Below are 16,510 nucleotides of genomic sequence, written 5' to 3'. Positions count from 1 at the left end.
CCCGGGCTCGCTGCCCCCACCTTGCCGGCCGAGCCCTTCCTGCGGGGACCCTGGGTCCGGTGCGCCAGCAGCACGAGTCATAGGTCCGAACTCCTTGATCCTGTTTTAAATGCTTTATTAAGGCTGCTCCTGACTCAGGGAGAGGAAGGAGCCAGGAAACAGAGCCTGGCACTTCGGACAGTGTGAGGAGGGCATGCTGGGATCCGGCCGGAGTCAGTCCAGGCCTCCGGTGCTGGGGGCATGTGGCCTTTTAATTCACTATTTAACTCGCAGACCTCTGAGAGCCATCCCCGGGCCCCTTCCATTGTGTGTGTTTCCTGTATTCTAAAAACAGTAACAATAACAAATGCCAAGAAGGAGTTCTGGAACCCGTGGACGGTTGGGCACCTGTCACCTCCAACGAGCATCTCCTCGTGCGGGAGGCAGGCAGCAGGGGTTGGACACGCACGCTTGGGGTCTACACTGCACGGCCCCACCTACTACAGGCTGTATGACTCAGAAGATCAGTTTATCTCTCTGCGCCTCAGTTTCTCCTTCTATAAAATGGGGATGACAGTGGTAGCTTTGCTCTTAGGTTCGATGTGAAGAGTAGATGGGTTAATACTTGGAACCGAGATTGGTACCAACCGTAAAGCAAACCATGAATGGCATTGCCTCCCTATTGCTTTTATGAAACACCGTTGGGGGCCTTCGGGGCTGTCTGGTACTATCAACTCCTTTGGAGAGACCAGCAGGGTCCACTTTTGAGGCCCTCTGTGAATGTAAGGTTGGGGTCCTCCACCAGCCCGCCCTCCCCCAAGATGGGCCCTGTCCATTCAGCCACTAAATGGCATGGTATCTAAGTGGGCCTGCCCGGTCTGGTCATGGGGACTGGAGGAATGTGTCACCAGCCTGGACACACCCCAGTCCCAAACCAACATTTGCCCTACCACCCCAGCAGCCTGTGGCCTTGGTTTTCCAAACTGCTCCGGAACCGTCCAGAAAGCAGCAGGGCTCCCCGTAGCGTGATGCATGGTGGAGACTTTGGGGACAATAAACTCCTGCTGGAATGAGCGGTATTTGCTGAGTAAGAAGCTGTGATTTTAATTCCCGGAGGACAACATGGCCCTCAGTGCCAGCCAAGTTCAAGCAACCTGCCAGCTGGCCAGCTACTCCAGGCGGCAAAGCCCCTGCAGGAGGGCCGTGGCCCCCAGGCCCTCCCCGAGGTGTCCACAGGACGCACCTGCCCCCCACTCTTGCAAGGGACGGGGGGCTTTGTTAGTCCAGGCAGGAAATGAGCAGGGAGAACATTCCCCTTCCCCCGAGCCAGAGTTGCCAACTCCAAGGTTGGTCTGAAACTTATAAAACAAAATTATCTGGGGAGATGTTTTAATGACCTAGTCTTAGCAGCTCAAATCCAGGAATCTCTCCTGCTTCCTCTGCCCATCGCAAACCCCCACGATGGCCCCGGGGCCTTGGGCAACCGCAAGGAGCTCCAGACTGAAGGTCCGGGGCATTCAAACCACCTGACCCCCAGGCTGGGGAAGAGGGTCAGAGAAGGGGCCTCTGATGCCCGTGAGACAGGCCCCATCCTAAGGCTGCTGGAGGCTCTGGACACGTCCTGAGATGTTAAGGACTCGGCCTTGGTCACAACGACCAAGGAGTTCAGAGGACGTGCACTGGAATCACACAGACCTGGGTTCGAATCCCTGTTCTGCCATCTCCTCACTGTGTGACCTCGGGGATGCCACCGTCCCCCATGACTACACAGTGCCAGATTCTCATTGGACACCCAGTGGTCATCAACCACGCCGCCAATGACATTTCTGTGGTCTCTAAGAGGCCAACCTGAGTTCGCAGTCATGCTCCAGCCCTTGGGAGCTGAGAGCCCTGAGAGCATTCCTTTTCTTTGTTTTAACTTTGGTAAAATCCACACCACATAAAATTCACCATTTTAACTGTTTTTAAGTGTGACAATCCAGTGGCATTAGGTACATTCTCAGTGTTGTGCAACCATCACCGCAGTCTGTTTCCAGAACTTTTTCATCCTCCCAAACAGAAGCCCCATCCCCCCCAATCCAGCCCCTGGCACCCACCCTTCTGCTTTCTGTCTCTCTGAGTTTGACGACTCCAGGCACCTCGTGTAACGGCGATCATACAGTATTCGCCTTTTTTGCGACTGGCGTATTTCACTTAGTGTGACATCCTCACGCTTCATCCGTGGTGTGGCATGTCTCAGAACTGAATCATGAGCCTGAATAATATTCCATTGTGTGCACACAGCACATTTTCTTCGTCTATTCTCCCATCCATGGACCTTTGGGTTTTTCCGCCTTTTGGCTATTGCCTCTGGCAGCATTTCTTGACGTCTCTGAGCCTCCTTTTCCCCAGTCTTGAGGGAGAAGAGAGCAGGAAGGGATTAAAGCACTTTCTAGAACTGTGTATAGATTCAATAAGATGAATTGCACAAAAACCTCTGCCCCAGGAAGCAGCATGGGAAGGGCCGAGGACTGGGTGACCTGGGGAACACGGGGGCCTGGGCTAGATGTCCCCCACATGCCCGGGCCATAATAAGGGAGACGTTGCTGGAGAAGGAGTCCTGGGGGAGGTTGGTGCCAGGGAGGTTTGAGGAAGCCACCACTGTGAGAGTCACCTCCTCAGGCTTCAGACCTCCAAGGGAGCCTGTTGGATCTGGTCAGTGCGTGAGTTCTCCAGCCCAAGCGGAGATGAGATTTTTATGAGTTAGAAATGGTTCCATGTTGTCTGGCTTCGAACGGTGCTTGAGAAAACCACCGTCCTCCGTGGTTACTTACTGGGCAGACGGTCATCACAGGCATCCGGAGTCATTTCGCAGCAAGCTGGAGCCCAGGCTGCGCCTGAAACCTCAGGATTTCTTTGAGAAACCCCATCCCCAGGCCGTGCAACTCCTGCATCCCGGTCCCCAGGCAGACCATTAGGAGAGACATGGAAAACCCCAGACTGGCCTTCCATCGGGACTCAGACCCTGCCCACAAAGTCACTGACTCGCAGCTGTTGTGTCTCAGGCTTTACCCACCCTGGGGGACACACAGGAGCCTGTTGTCATCAGGGCCCCGAGTTCTGAAGGCCCAAAGGCCTGTCCAGCCAGTTATTTCTTGGGATCCCAAATAGGCATCACTTTTGTGCCCCCAAGTTGGTGTGTATGCCACTAGCTCTTCTATTTAACAGTTCTGCATGGCAGCTGTCATTCTGCCCCCCCTAAAATTCCATCCGCGTGGGTTCAGAACCTAAGGCCCAGAGACGTTGAGTAACCTGCCCCAGGTAAACAGGTTCCGTATCAGTCATGTCTTTCCCCTCCTCAACTGCCACTGCCTGGTTGGTGTCTGTTGCCCACAGCTTCTGGAAGGACACCTCACGATGCCCCTGTGGCAGCTGGAGTCTCCACCCTGTACGGGTCCCGTGCAGCGGTAGGGAGAACAGTACGATCCGGCCTTCATCACGTGCAGATTTTCCAGCTGGAACTGTTTTCCCGACAGCATCCTTGGGCAAGACCTGTCCTCCCCCTCAAAGCCTCAGTTTTTCCATCTGTACATAGCAGGCCAGTCGGGACCTACTCCCAGATGCCTTCCAGGGCAGCCTGAACGTCTGAGTGTGTGCTGGCAGTGGGAGAGGTTTTCCCACTGGAGAAGGGAAGGGAAAAAAGAAAAACGGTGAGGAGTAAGTTCTGGGGCAAACCGCTGAGCCAAGGGCCTTCTTTTGCCTGTTCGCACAGACGGTTGACCAGTTGTCGATTTGTGAGTTGTTCACACTGAGGCGTTTAGTATCTGGTTTGGATTGGCCTGGGAGAGGGTTCAAGAGCATCAGGCACGTTCTCTTGTGCTACCTAGGCCCTTTCAGTTGGGAGTCCTGTCCAGCCCCCTCGATGCCCAGGGATACCCAGGCCTTGCCCCACTCTAGGCCTGCTAGGAACTTCCCCAAAGGCTCTGGGAGGCGGGGCACCGCACACTGCCTGAACAACTGCTCGCCTACGAGCACCCCACCTCGTCGGGCCCTCTGCCTAACCATGCCACCCAGGAGAACCACCAGATAAATCTATTCGTTCAGCCACCTCAGTGAAGGCAAATGTCTTCATCTGGCTTGAGTTACGCAGACAGAGCATTTTGCAGTCGTATCCAGTAATGACCAGCAGGAAACCATGGTGTGCTTTAGCTTTCAGACCCAGGAAGAGCCTGGCTTACTGTCCCACTTGTGGGTCCCTTTCCTGCCATGTCCGTCACCTCAACCTGAGGCCCAAGGCAAGCCATCTTGCTGAGCCCAGCATGAGCTTCTGTGGCTTGGTGAAAACCTGGAAGCCAGGCACCAGCGCCCTGGGCCTTGTGAGTGAAAGTGGGCCTTTTCCCTCCTACAAGCAGAGGAGAATAATGCTGTGTGTGCCAGGGGGGTTCCCGTTCCCACACCCTCACTCTCCCTGAAAACAGATGTGCCCAGAGAAGAGAAAGGACCTAACACCAGGCCAGCTGCACCCAGGAGCTGGGGAGGAGACCAGGATGTATGTTTTGGCCACGACGGGCCTGAGATGTTGGTGAGATCCACAAGGAGATGTTAGGTTGGCAGGTGGCCGAGCAGCGTGGGCTCAACTGAGGTCATGGACCTGGAAGTGTTCCATAACCTGCCAGGGTGAGGAACTGTTGTCTGTTACGAGAGTGCCAGAATCTTGGCCGTGCCAAGTCAACATGGCCCGTGGGCGATTCCAGCACAGAACTCAAGCTCTGCATCCGGTATCGAGGAAAAACAAGGGCCATGTGACTGGCAGGAATTTCTATGCTCAAAACTCAGGGCTGCCTCGCTTATATGGTCAAACGATCTTCCACAAAGGTGCCAAGGCTACCCAGTGGGGAGTAGACAGTCTCTTAAACAAATGGTGTTGGGGAAACTGAATATCTGCATGTGGAAGAATGACATGGGGCCCTTACCTCACACCATAGACAAAAATTAACTCAAAAGGTTAAAAAAGCAACAAAAGCAAAAATAGGCAAATTGGATTACATCAACTTAAAAACTTCCAGGCAGCAAAGGAAACCATCAACAGAGCGCAAAGGTAACTTACAGGATGGGAGGCGATATTTGCAAACCACCTGCCTGATAAGGGGTCAAGATCCAGAATACGGAACTCTGGCCACTCAACAACAACAAAAATCCAACGAAAAAACGGGCAACGAAGAGACATTTCTGCAAAAGAGACATACGCATACAGATGGCCAACAGGCATATGAAGAGGTGCTCAACATCACTAATTATTAAGGAAAGGCAAATTAAAACCGCAATGCAGTATCACATCATACCCCTTAGGGCGGCCACTACCAAAAATAAAAATAAAAATAAAAAATAAATAAAACAGAAACCAAGTGTCAGCGAGGCTATGGAGAAATTGAAGCCTTCACTGGTGGGAATGTAAAATGGTGTTGTCAGCATAGAAGACAATACGGAGGTTCCTCCAAAAAGTAAAAATGGGATTACTGTGCGACCCAGCAATCCTGCTTGTAGGTATATATCCAAAAGCATTGGAAACAGGATCTTGGGGCGATAGTTGGACACCCGTGTTCATCCCAGCGCAATTCACAATAGTCGAGAGGTGGAAACAACCCAAGGATCCATCACCTGACGAGAAGAATGGATGAAGAAAGCATGGCGCGTGCATAAGATCGCCCCCAGGCACCTGCCAAGGTTTTAGGGTGTAACATAGCACCAAGGGGCCCCCTCCACATCCAGAGGAGTCCTTCTTCTCTCTCTCTCTCTTTTCCTTAAAGACCCTCCCTGCTCTTCTTTCAGGACTCTCCTGATCAAAAGTCTGGAAGTGCCATGGACCTGGGGCTGCTTCTGCTTTTCTTTCCCATCCCAATCCCTGGGCTGGGGCGCACAGTGACTGCCCACTTGAAACCAGGAGAAAGGAAGGAAAATTCATACACTTGAACTTTTTATTTATTTTATTGAAGATTTTCTTTATTTGTTTGAGAGAGAGGGAGAGGGAAAAGCAGGCTCTCTGATGAGCAGGGAGCCTGATGTGGGACTCGATCCCAGGATCCCGGGATCATGACCTGAACCGAAGGCAGACGCTCAACCGACTGAGCCACCCAGGTGCCCCACATGAATTTTTTAGTAGACCATCCTGCCTCAGACCTGGTTCATGGCCAGCCTCTGCCTCTCCCCTGTGGTTGTTCCGGGGTTTTGGAGGGAAGTTAAGATTGACTTTTATAGAAAAGAGCAGTTCCTTGTAATACAGTCCAAGCCTGTGGATCTGCCGCCCCCGGGGCCCCACCAGGCCAGCGTGCAGTGGGTGGGCACCATGGAGGGAGGGTGCCACGTGCATCTCAAATGTCTAGTACGTACACCTTCACTTCTGCACACCTTTTCCCCCAGCACCTGAGAAGACGTCCCCCAGCTCGGGGCTGGGGACTGGTCGGCATTCTCCTTCTTCAGCGTCATGGTCGCTGGGTCTGGGGACCACCGTGGGCAGAGCGGGGAGAAGGTGGAGGCAGGGGGGTCTGCATCACAAATTCAGAAAGGCTTCAAAACCTGCGGACGGAGGAGGTTGCACATTGGTGTGGACCCTAAGTGCGATCAATCACGAGAAATTCATGAGCAGCTTCCCCGGGCTGTGGGCGAGGGGTGTGTGGAAGGTTCTAGCAGGCGGAGGAGGGACAGGCAACGGACAGGACAGCACCTGCTGTGCCCGAGTTCAGGCATTGGGAAAGCCACGGTAGCGTCGCTATGTGGTGTGTTGTCTCTAATGTTTTACCTTAGGGAATATTAAAAGGCATTCATCAGGATTCTCGTAAAAGGACTCCCAACCTTGCTGGACTTCATTCTTCTAGATCCAGTTTCTCAGCAGCAGACCCCTCTGCCTGTAGAGTTCCAGGGAGTCAGTCTCTGGGAGTGAGAATGACTCGTGAAACACTGATGACCGGACAGCGAGGGAAGGGAAGGAGGCAGCCGGCAGGGCGGTGGGCAGGCTGCGTCCCGGGGTGCCGTTGTGGGGTGGGCGGGCTGCACCCAAGCCTGCTGGCTTCCCTTCTCAACCAGTCTGTCCTTGTTCTCCTGCCCAGGCCCTCCCGGACGGCGCGGCAAGGCTGGAAGAAGAGGTGACCCCGGTAAGTCCCCGGTTTTCTTGGTTTGCAAACTCAGGCCCAGAAGTCTGCCTTTGACCCGAGACCTGACCGGAGATCTGGCCTGACCGGAGATCTGGCCGGAGGTGCTTGTCCCTGCACCACTCCCCCCGCCCCCGCCCGCCCTGTAACTCGGGCTGCTCGGACCCAGGGACAGGCCTCCCTCTCCCTTCCAGCTAGCTGCTCTCCCCTGAGCCGCAGGGTCCAATACTGCCTTGCTTGGCTTCTCGGCATCCGCAGTTCCAGGGACAGTCCCTCTGTGCCCTTGACCACTCCCTGAAGGTCACTGTCAGCACCTGAAACATCCTCTTCCCTTTGTGGGGGCTGATGATGGTTCCACCAGCCCCCCGTCTCTACCAGGGGTCCCTCCACACAACGCGATGGCCTTCCTGGGTGCATCCCCCGGCCTCCCCAGATCTGGACTGTCCTTCCCCTGGGAGGCACCAGGAGGGGACTCCTCCATGTCCCTGCCACACGACCGCAGACTCACCTCTACTTGCCGCCCCCTCCCTTCCGCCACCTTCATTTCACCCAAAATGCACTCAGCCTACACACCCCCGACCCCCATGACAGTGAAGCTTCCAGACACCCCCTCCCCCACCTCTCCACCCATCATCCAAGGCCTCTGGTCTCTTCTCAGCCTTGCCGCTGACGTCAGCTTGGCCAGAGTCACTGACAACCGGCCCGTGGCCACATCCTCTGTGTTCCTGGGTCAGGGCCAGCCTGTGTGTGCTCCCACAACTCCCACTCCTCCCTCTCCACCTGGTCTCTGAGACCCCACTTGCCTCCCAAACCAGCCCGCCTGTGGCCCTCTTCTGTCCTCTGTGCCACGCCTGTGGCTCCAGCTCCCCTATCGTGCTGCTGACGATGTCTCCACCCCAGTGATCTCTGGGCCCTGAGGTTGGAGGTGCTTCCCCACAAACCCAGCACCGCCCCCCACCTGCTGTCCTCTGGCTCCCTGTGCAGACTCCAGGGCAGCATCCTTAACCCCTTCCTTCCCCATTTCCACGCCGAGTCCCAGTCAGTCTCCCCCTCGGTTGGCCTTGGACCTGTGCCCCCACCTCTCAGGGTTCTCCCCTCTCCTCCTACCATGTCCCCCACCTCCAGCCTCACCCGGGGGGGTTAGGGCCTCCCACTCTGAGCCTGCCCACAGAGTCTCCTCCTCTACCTGGACTCTCGGCCCAAGTTCATTACCCTTTGTCCTTACATCTAGAGAAAGCCTTCTCGAACCCGGCTGGCTGGGAGCTCTCACCCCGAATCTTCCAAACCCGGCACACAGCAGGCTCGGGAAAGGCAGGTGCACAGAACAGGGAAGGAAGGATTGCCCACATGCTCAGCCCTCAGCTTCACCAGGACCCCAGCCAGACTGCACCCCAGGGGGAAATGGGGCACGTTCTCTCTGTGCCCCAGAGTCTTCTCCCAGGCCCTGGGCACAGGCTTCCTGCCCCCTGTACCACTGCATGCTTGCCTTACCCAACGCCTTAAATAGAGGACTTCCAGCTAAACTCCCTGGAGTTCACTGCTAGGAAATGCCCTGCATGGATCCTGCTTGCTTTGACTTCTAGGGCTGAAGGCTGTTTTGTGTTTGATTGCTAGGACTTTTCTTTCCTCTGGGTTTTGTGTGTAATCACTCCCCACCCCACCCCCCGCCCCATATACACATGCTACCAGCTCTCCAAAAACACACTGCATCACTCAGTTCTCCTTTCAACCCTTGTAAAAGGACTCATTGCATTTTATTGTAACCTTCTGATGTCCTTTCTGGAAGGAAATGAGGAATACACAGTGACTTTTTTTTTAAGATAAAGTATAATACCACTCAGCTTATTCAAAAATCCATTTAGAATTCAGACTCCACTTTAAAACAATCTAAAAGTCAAAGAAAGACATGGATTTACTGGGCTCTGGGCTGGGTCCTTTCAAGTCCTTCCTCTCCTGTGACCCTCACAGAGCCCTGCAAAAGATAAAAATATGTTATCATCCCCATTTTGCAGATAAGGAAACTGAGGCTCCAAGGGGATAAGTGTCTTGTGTAAGGTCAGCTGGTGGGCAAGGGGTGGGCAGCCCCTCCTCCCCTCTCGGCCCTTTCCCACGCAGGGTCCTGATTCTCTGCCTGTCAGGGAATGGTGTGAGCAGCACAGAGCAGATGTCCGTCTCGGATTAGCTCTGGCGGGGCCCCCTGTTTATTTCCAGATAGTTTCACATACATGCACATCCTGGCTTTGGCACCTTCCCTTGTACAAACCAGGCCTTTTCCTGAGTCCCAGGGAGAAAGGCTCTTTCTGTCCGGTGGGCCAGTATCTGGCTGAGATGCCTTCCTGCTGCACCATGGCTGCCCCAGACCTGCAGACAGAGCTCGCCCCGCCCCTGCCCGTGGGAGTCTTTGCCTGGAAAACACCTCCAGAGCCCTGCAGCGTTTATGCATTTCCATCATAATGGAATGGATTTCCCATTTCCCCCACTTCTCAGCCCGAGAAGCCCAACACTGCTCTTGCACTCTGAGGTACTCTTTCTAGGGACCTTGGGCAGGATTCTTTTTCCATCCAGACCTGCCTTTCCCCCAGAGCCTCCACTCTCCCCAGCTCCCCCTTCCCCCGATGCCTCCCTCTGTCCCAGCATTTCTGCACCTGGTCGTGGTAGTCTGTTCTGCACACCTGTCCTTCTCCACCAAAGCAGGGGCTCCTCAGAGCCGGGGCTGGAGCCCTAGGCATTCAGAAGATGGGCAGTAAATGCTTGTTGACAGGAAGGAGGGAGGAAAGCGAGGAGGAAGAGAGAAAGAGGGACTGGTGGTGGGTAAATGATGGATAAAGGGTTAGGAGATGGGCAGACACAAGGACGAAGCAATCGAATGCTGCTTAGCCCGTGTTAAACCTGCAGAGACTAATGGAGGCGCTCACCCCATCTCCGCAGCTGCCAGCCTTAGCTCAGCAGTCTCGGTGCTAGGGTTCTGTTGTTGTCGTTGCTTTAAATAGATCTGTGTATTTATTAGTGGCAGTATGCACTTGAAAGTACGTCAACGTGCAGAGAGATTTATTAATTTTACTAACGATGCTTCCTTTGAGTTTGGATTTGAGGACCCTTCATTACTCCTACATGTGTTCCCCAGGAGTCTATGGCTCTTAGAGTAAGAAACAGTTCTGTGAGTCCCATTGAAAAATTCTAGGAGGTAGCCATATAGTTCAGAAATGACCGTAAGAAGATAATCAGTGATATTTCGTGTTCTGATTCACACAACAATGTTCTCATCATTTGTTCAGTGGTCCATGGAGACCATGGTATTGCCATTCACTTCCTGCCTTGGCCCCTGGGGGGCAGGGGAGAGGTTCTCAGAGTTCCAGAAGTTTCTGTGATTTAAGAACTAGGACTTTAAAGGCTAGCTACGTGTCAGCTCTACTACAATCATCAGGTCTGCCTTGCCATGTCAGTGCTAAGGTTTTTAATCTACCCTGACCCCAAGAAACACTTTCTAAAAATCCGGTGGAAGAAGCACTTCTAGAATGGTAGAGGAAGGACCTTTGAAAATCTGCTTCTCCATAAAAAGCAGCAAGAACACTAAGGGAAAAATGGACCTTTTCAGAATTCTGGAAATTAATGTCTGGTAACAACACAAGAAATGTTTATTCAAAACAAATATCTTGCTGAAACAGTGACGTTTGTAGCATTTTAACTTGCCCATTTCCCAGCCCCATGGTAGCCTAAAAAATCAACAATCTCACAGCCACAGTACCTATGAAAGGTAGCAGCCATTGAAGGAAGCAAAACAATTTGAAGGTCCCTAACTGCTCATTCCCAGAGAACTGTCACTATTTGTCAGCTTCCAGGAAAAGCCCATACCTAGGACTTGTCTCTATTTGACCTGATGCAGAGCTCACTCACTGGGAAAAACTCTGTCCCTGAGTGCTTGCCAAAAACACTCAGCAGCAATTGTTTAATATTACAGCTGCCTAAGGTAGCAACACCAGTTGGAACAAGGAAGAAGCTGACACAAACACTTCAATGAAAATCTAGGGGATGAGCCACCCAGAGGGGCTTTGAAATGCTCCAGGGATATGTGTGTCACGTCCACGAAAGACCTGAGAGAGCCCTAGTCTCTCACTTCTGGCTGACCTTGAGGCCCTGCTCAAGCAGGAAGTGAAGGCAAGGCAGAACTGTAACCTGGCAGAGCACTGAAGTTATGCTCCAACACACACAACGAGCCCCTTGGCACAGAATGGGAGATGTGCTGGATCAAGGCATTAAAGAAAACCTCTGTCTCAGCTGACCATTAAGCTAACTAAGAGAGAATTCAGAAGCTGCACTTGACAAAGAGGACACACTTTGGAGAATTAGTCCAGGAAAACCCCTAAGCAAACAAAGAGCAACAATAATAACAAACAGCAGCAACAAATCCTGGAAAGCAGGATGGATATCTCATTTCCAGAGTAAGCCACATTAAGTTATTTTAAATGCCCAGTGTTTAACAAAAAATTATGAAACACAAAGATATAAGAAAGTATGGCAATGAAAAAGGGAAAAAAGCAGTCAGTAAAAACTGTCTGTGAGGAAGCACAGATGGACTTATAGGCAAAGATTTTATTTATATTTTTGAAGATCTTATTTATTTATTTGAGAGAGAGAAAGAGAGAGCAAGTGGGGGGAGGGGCAGAGGGAGAAGGACAGGCAGATTCCCTGCTGAGTGTGGAGCTGGACTCCGGACTCGATCTCATGACCCTGAGAACACAACCTGAACAAAAATCAAGAGTTGGACATGCAACCAACTGAGCCACCCCTATACAGAGATTTTATGTTGACTGTTATAAATTATGTTTGAAGAACTAAAGGAAACCAGGTCTAAAGAATTAAAGGAAAGCAGAGGAGTTATGTACCACCAAATGGAGACTATCAATAGAGAGATCGAAAGTATAAAAAAAGAAAAGAAATTCTGAAGCAGTAAATTACAATAACTGAAATGAAAAAATTCACTGAAAAGGCTCAACAGTGGATTTGGGCTGGCAGAAGGAAGAATCAGCAAATTTGAAGATAGGTCAGTTGAGATGATCCTGTCTAAGGAAGATAAAGAAAAAAGAATGAAGAAACATGAATAGAGTCTGAGAGACCCATGGGACACTATCAAGTGTGCCAACGTACATGTAATGGAGGCCTCAGAAGGGAAGAAGACAGAGAGAGAGGCCGAAGGAATATGTGAAGAAATAGTGGCTAAAACCTCCCCAAATATAGACAAAAATATTTTTCTACACATCTAAGAAGCTTAGCAAACTCCAAGTAGGATAAACTCGAAGAGATCCACACCTAATGAGCCACATTACCAAAAGCAAAAAATGAGGAGAGAATCTTGAAAGCAGCAAGAGAACAATGACTCATCACAGAAAAGGAATCCTTGATAAGATTAGTAGCTGATTTCTTTTCATGAAATCAGCTACTAATGAAAATCATGAAAGCCCAAAGTCAGTGGGGAGGACATATTCAAAGCGGTGAAAGAAAAAAAAAACTGTTAACAGAGAAATCTACAACAGTATCCTTCAAAAGTGAAAGAAAAATTAAGACATGCCCAGATTAAAAAAAAAAAATGGAGAGAACTTACTTCTATCAGCCTGTCCTACAAGCAATATACGAACGGGATTCCTTCCATCTGAAGTGAAAGGACATTAGACAATAATTAATTTTTTAAAAGATTTATTTATTTGAGAGAGAGAGGGTGAAAGGGGGGGGAGGGACAGAGGGACGGGGAGAGAAGCAGACTCCCCGCTGAGCTTGGAGCCCAACACAGGGCTTGATCCCATGACCCTGAGATCATGACCTGAGCCAAAACCAAGAGTCGGCTGCCCAACTGACTGTACCACCAGGTGCGCCTAGACAGTAATTTAAATCCACATACAGAAATAAAGAGCTGCATGAGATAGCTGCACAGGTAAATATGAAAGACAGTATAAATGTATTTTTATTTATAGCACTTTTTTTTCTTTTGATTTAAAAGCCAGTTGCATAAAGCAATAATGATAAAACTGTGTTGATGGGCTTATGATACATAATTAGTAATTTCATAAAAGTACACTAAAAGTACAAAGAAGGAGATAACACAGCTATATTGGAGCAAAGTATTTGTTTACAACTGAAAGTAAATTGTTATTCATCCAAACCAAATTATTTATTAAGATGGTAATTATAGGGGCGCCTGGGTGGCTCAGTTGGTTAAACGTCTGCCTTTGGCTCAGGTCATGATCCCAGAGTCCTGGGATGGAGCCCCATGTCGGGCTCCCTGCTCAGCAGAGAGTCTGCTTCTCCCTCTCCCTCTGCTGCTCCCCCTGCTTGTGCTCTCTCTCTCTCTCTCTCTCTCTCGGTTTCTCTCTCTCTCTCAAATAAATAAATACAATCTTTAAAAAAAAAAAAGATGTAATTATAAACTCCAGGGCAACCACTAAGAAAATTATTCCAAAAGTATGGCAAGAGAAACAAGGGAATTAAAGTGATATATTAGGGGGCGCCTGGGTAGCGCAGTCGTTAAGCATCTGCCTTCGGCTCAGGGCGTTATCCCGGCCTTCCAGGATCGAGTCCCACATATGGTCAGGAGTCTGGATGAGTTCACTTGAACAGAGAAGTCCTAGGACTCTACCCTGGGGCTCATCAACACTTAGAGGTTGGAAAGATAAAGAAGGTCCAAAAAAAAAAAAAAAACAAAAAAAAAAAAAAAAAAAAGTGATATACTAGAAAATACCTATTTAACAAAAAAGAAGCAATAATGGGTAATAGAGGAACAAAAAAGACATAAAACAGAGAGAAATTAAATACTAAATTGGCACACATAAATCCTGTCTCCCAAGCAATTACATTAAATGTAAATGGATTTTAAAAGCCCCAAATACCCAAAGAAATCCTGAGAAAGAAGAATTAAGTCAGAGGCATCATGCTTCCTGGTTTCAAACTATACTGGAAAACTGTAGTAATCAAAAGAGCATGGTACTGGTATAAAAACAGATACCTTTAGGGGCGCCTGGGTGGCACAGCGGTTAGGCGTCTGCCTTCGGCTCAGGGCGTGATCCCGGCGTTATGGGATCGAGCCCCACATCAGGCTCCTCTGCTGTGAGCCTGCTTCTTCCTCTCCCATTCCCCCTGCTTGTGTTCCCTCTCTCGCTGGCTGTCTCTATCTCTGTCGAATAAATAAATAAAATCTTTAAAAAAAAACAAAAACAAAAACAAAAAACCAGATACCTTTAGGCACATAGACCAGTGAAACATAATCAAGAGTCCAGACACAAACCCACCCAAGAGCCCAAAGGTTCCAATTTCTCCACATCCTTACTAACACTTGCTATCTTTTTACAGTAGCCATTCTGTCTAATGGATGTGAGGTGATGTCTCATTGTGGTCTCCATTTCCATTGCCTTCTTGATGATGACGTTGAATGCCTTTTGGATCACACTACTTATTTATTTACTTATTTATATAAAGAATCCACAGGGGCGCCTGGGTGGCTCAGTCCATTAAGCGTCTGCCTTCGGCTCAGGTCATAATCCCAGGGTCGTGGGATCAAGTCCCACATCGGGCTCCTTGCTCAGCGGGCAGTCTGCTTCTCCCTCTCCCTCTCCCCCTGCCTCTCCCCACCCCCGCCTGCTCTCTCTCTCTCTCTGTCAAATGAATAAATAAAATCTTAAAAAAAAAAAAAAAAGTCCACAGAGGGGTGCCTGGGTGGCTCAGTCAGTTGGACGGCTGACTCTTGATTTCAGCTCAGGTCTTGATCTCTGGGTCCTGGGATCGAGCCCCGCATCAGGCTCCACGCCGAGTATGGAACCTACTTATAACAACAACAACAAAATCCACTGTGTTTACTTCCCACTCGGGCTTCTCATCAGTACCCACTGCCTGCCCTGCACAATGTGTGATGAACAGGGTGATTGCCAGAGTCAGCCTCCACACCCAGGCTGGCCTGTCGGACCCTGAATCCCAGGGAGGTGTCCTCACCCCTGACCGTGTTGCCCAAAATGCCGGGGGCCCTTCTGCGGTGCCGTCTCAACAGGACACTCTTCAGATCTGCTGTTCCGTTAGGGTTGGTTCTGCAGCATGAATCCAAACCACAGAAAACCACCGGCTGTGCTTCTCTTCCCCCTACGATCCAAGGGGCGTGCAAGTGCACGCGCATGTGTGTCTGTGCGTGGGTGTGCATGCCGGAGAGAGCGCGAGAGAAAGAGAATGCTGTCCTTCTAGCCAGCGTTGGTCTTCTGCGCCACCGCTGTCCTGGGCACCTTACACATGTGCAGTGGGTCCGTCACTCCTTGTAGCAGTCCAGAGAGGCAGGGATGGTCACCTGCTGAGCTCCTTAGCTGGAGGGCCAGGATTCTAAAGCCTCTATCCTCCCTGATAGTACCGGCCAAATTAAATCCGGGCCAGAGAGCCGAGCTGAGTCCGAGCTCTCGGACTCATTACTGGCTCTGGATTTGCCAACCTACAAGCCTCATTTCATCTACCCACAAACTCAGTTTAAAAGCCCCAGAGTAGCATGGCTGAAGGTCTCTATCTTCCTGATGGGCTGGATTTTCAAGGCTCAGGATCTGGGGCCTTTTACCCAGAGCAGGCTGAGTGGGGAGAGGCAGAGGGCTGGGGCAGTGCCACGGTGTGTTGGAGAGAGTGGGCAGCAAGCAGAGCAGGACTCAAGAGTCCTGACCACACAGAAAAGCAGGTGCAGACTGTCCCCAGGGACGATGGCCCCAGCAGCCTCAGGCACCAAGGCTGCCGTGCCCCCCCCCCCCGCCCGCTGCCACCGGTGTGTGGGCTGGGCACCTGCCAGGCAGTGGGAAATATTCTCCCCGGTTTGCTTTTCCAGGAATATACCCTTTGGGAAACACTCAGGAAATGTCTATTCCCCAGAGGGACAAAGAGCTCCTGGTTTGGGGAACCCTTTTAAGCTACATTGGTTCAGTTAAAGAGGCCACAGGATCAGTGAACCCTCTACTCTGACCCATTTTATTGAGTTCCCAAGTCATCTGGCTCTTATTTCATTGCTCCCCACATTCCTGACAGCAAAGTCAATGGATCCCAGCAATGCCTGGAACATATGTTTGAAAGCTGTGTGCAGAACGGGGCCGGGCCATGGGAGGCCCTGCAGCCGGCCTCACTTTCCAAGCAGAGACCCCTGGACGGCCTGACCCAAGCCCTCCGCCCCATCCATCACCCGTGGCTGCTCGGCTCCCTGCAGGCCGTAGCGTCGGTGTGCCGCGAAGTCGGGTGCCCAGGGCTCGGAAGTGGTCGTGAACTGCTGGGCAGCTCCGCACTCCTGTCTGTTTGGCCCCCTGGTCCCCTAAGTGTTCTGCCTGCCAGGCCCTGTGCAAGGCAGCAGGGAGACGGCGGCAAGCCGAGCAGCTGCGGTCCCACCTCTCGGGGAGCGGCCTCGCTGGCGG

At 51.3% G+C, this 16,510-nt stretch overlaps 1 protein-coding gene across 1 annotated transcript in view; it reads left to right on the top strand.

The window, feature by feature from the left end:
• Positions 1-16,510, top strand: part of COL23A1 (collagen type XXIII alpha 1 chain) — a 307,812-nt gene that overhangs the window by 238,845 nt on the left and 52,457 nt on the right. The window contains exon 3 of the mRNA XM_040622593.1: positions 7,062-7,106. Coding sequence (XP_040478527.1) covers positions 7,062-7,106 — 45 coding nt within the window. The remainder of the gene's footprint in view (positions 1-7,061; positions 7,107-16,510) is intronic.

This window comes from Ursus maritimus, unplaced genomic scaffold, assembly GCF_017311325.1.
Source record: "Ursus maritimus isolate PB19 unplaced genomic scaffold, ASM1731132v1 scaffold_5, whole genome shotgun sequence".
Lineage (NCBI taxonomy): Eukaryota > Metazoa > Chordata > Mammalia > Carnivora > Ursidae > Ursus > Ursus maritimus.
Note: the sequence above shows the minus strand (reverse complement) of the source record. Positions and strands in the feature narration are given on the sequence as shown.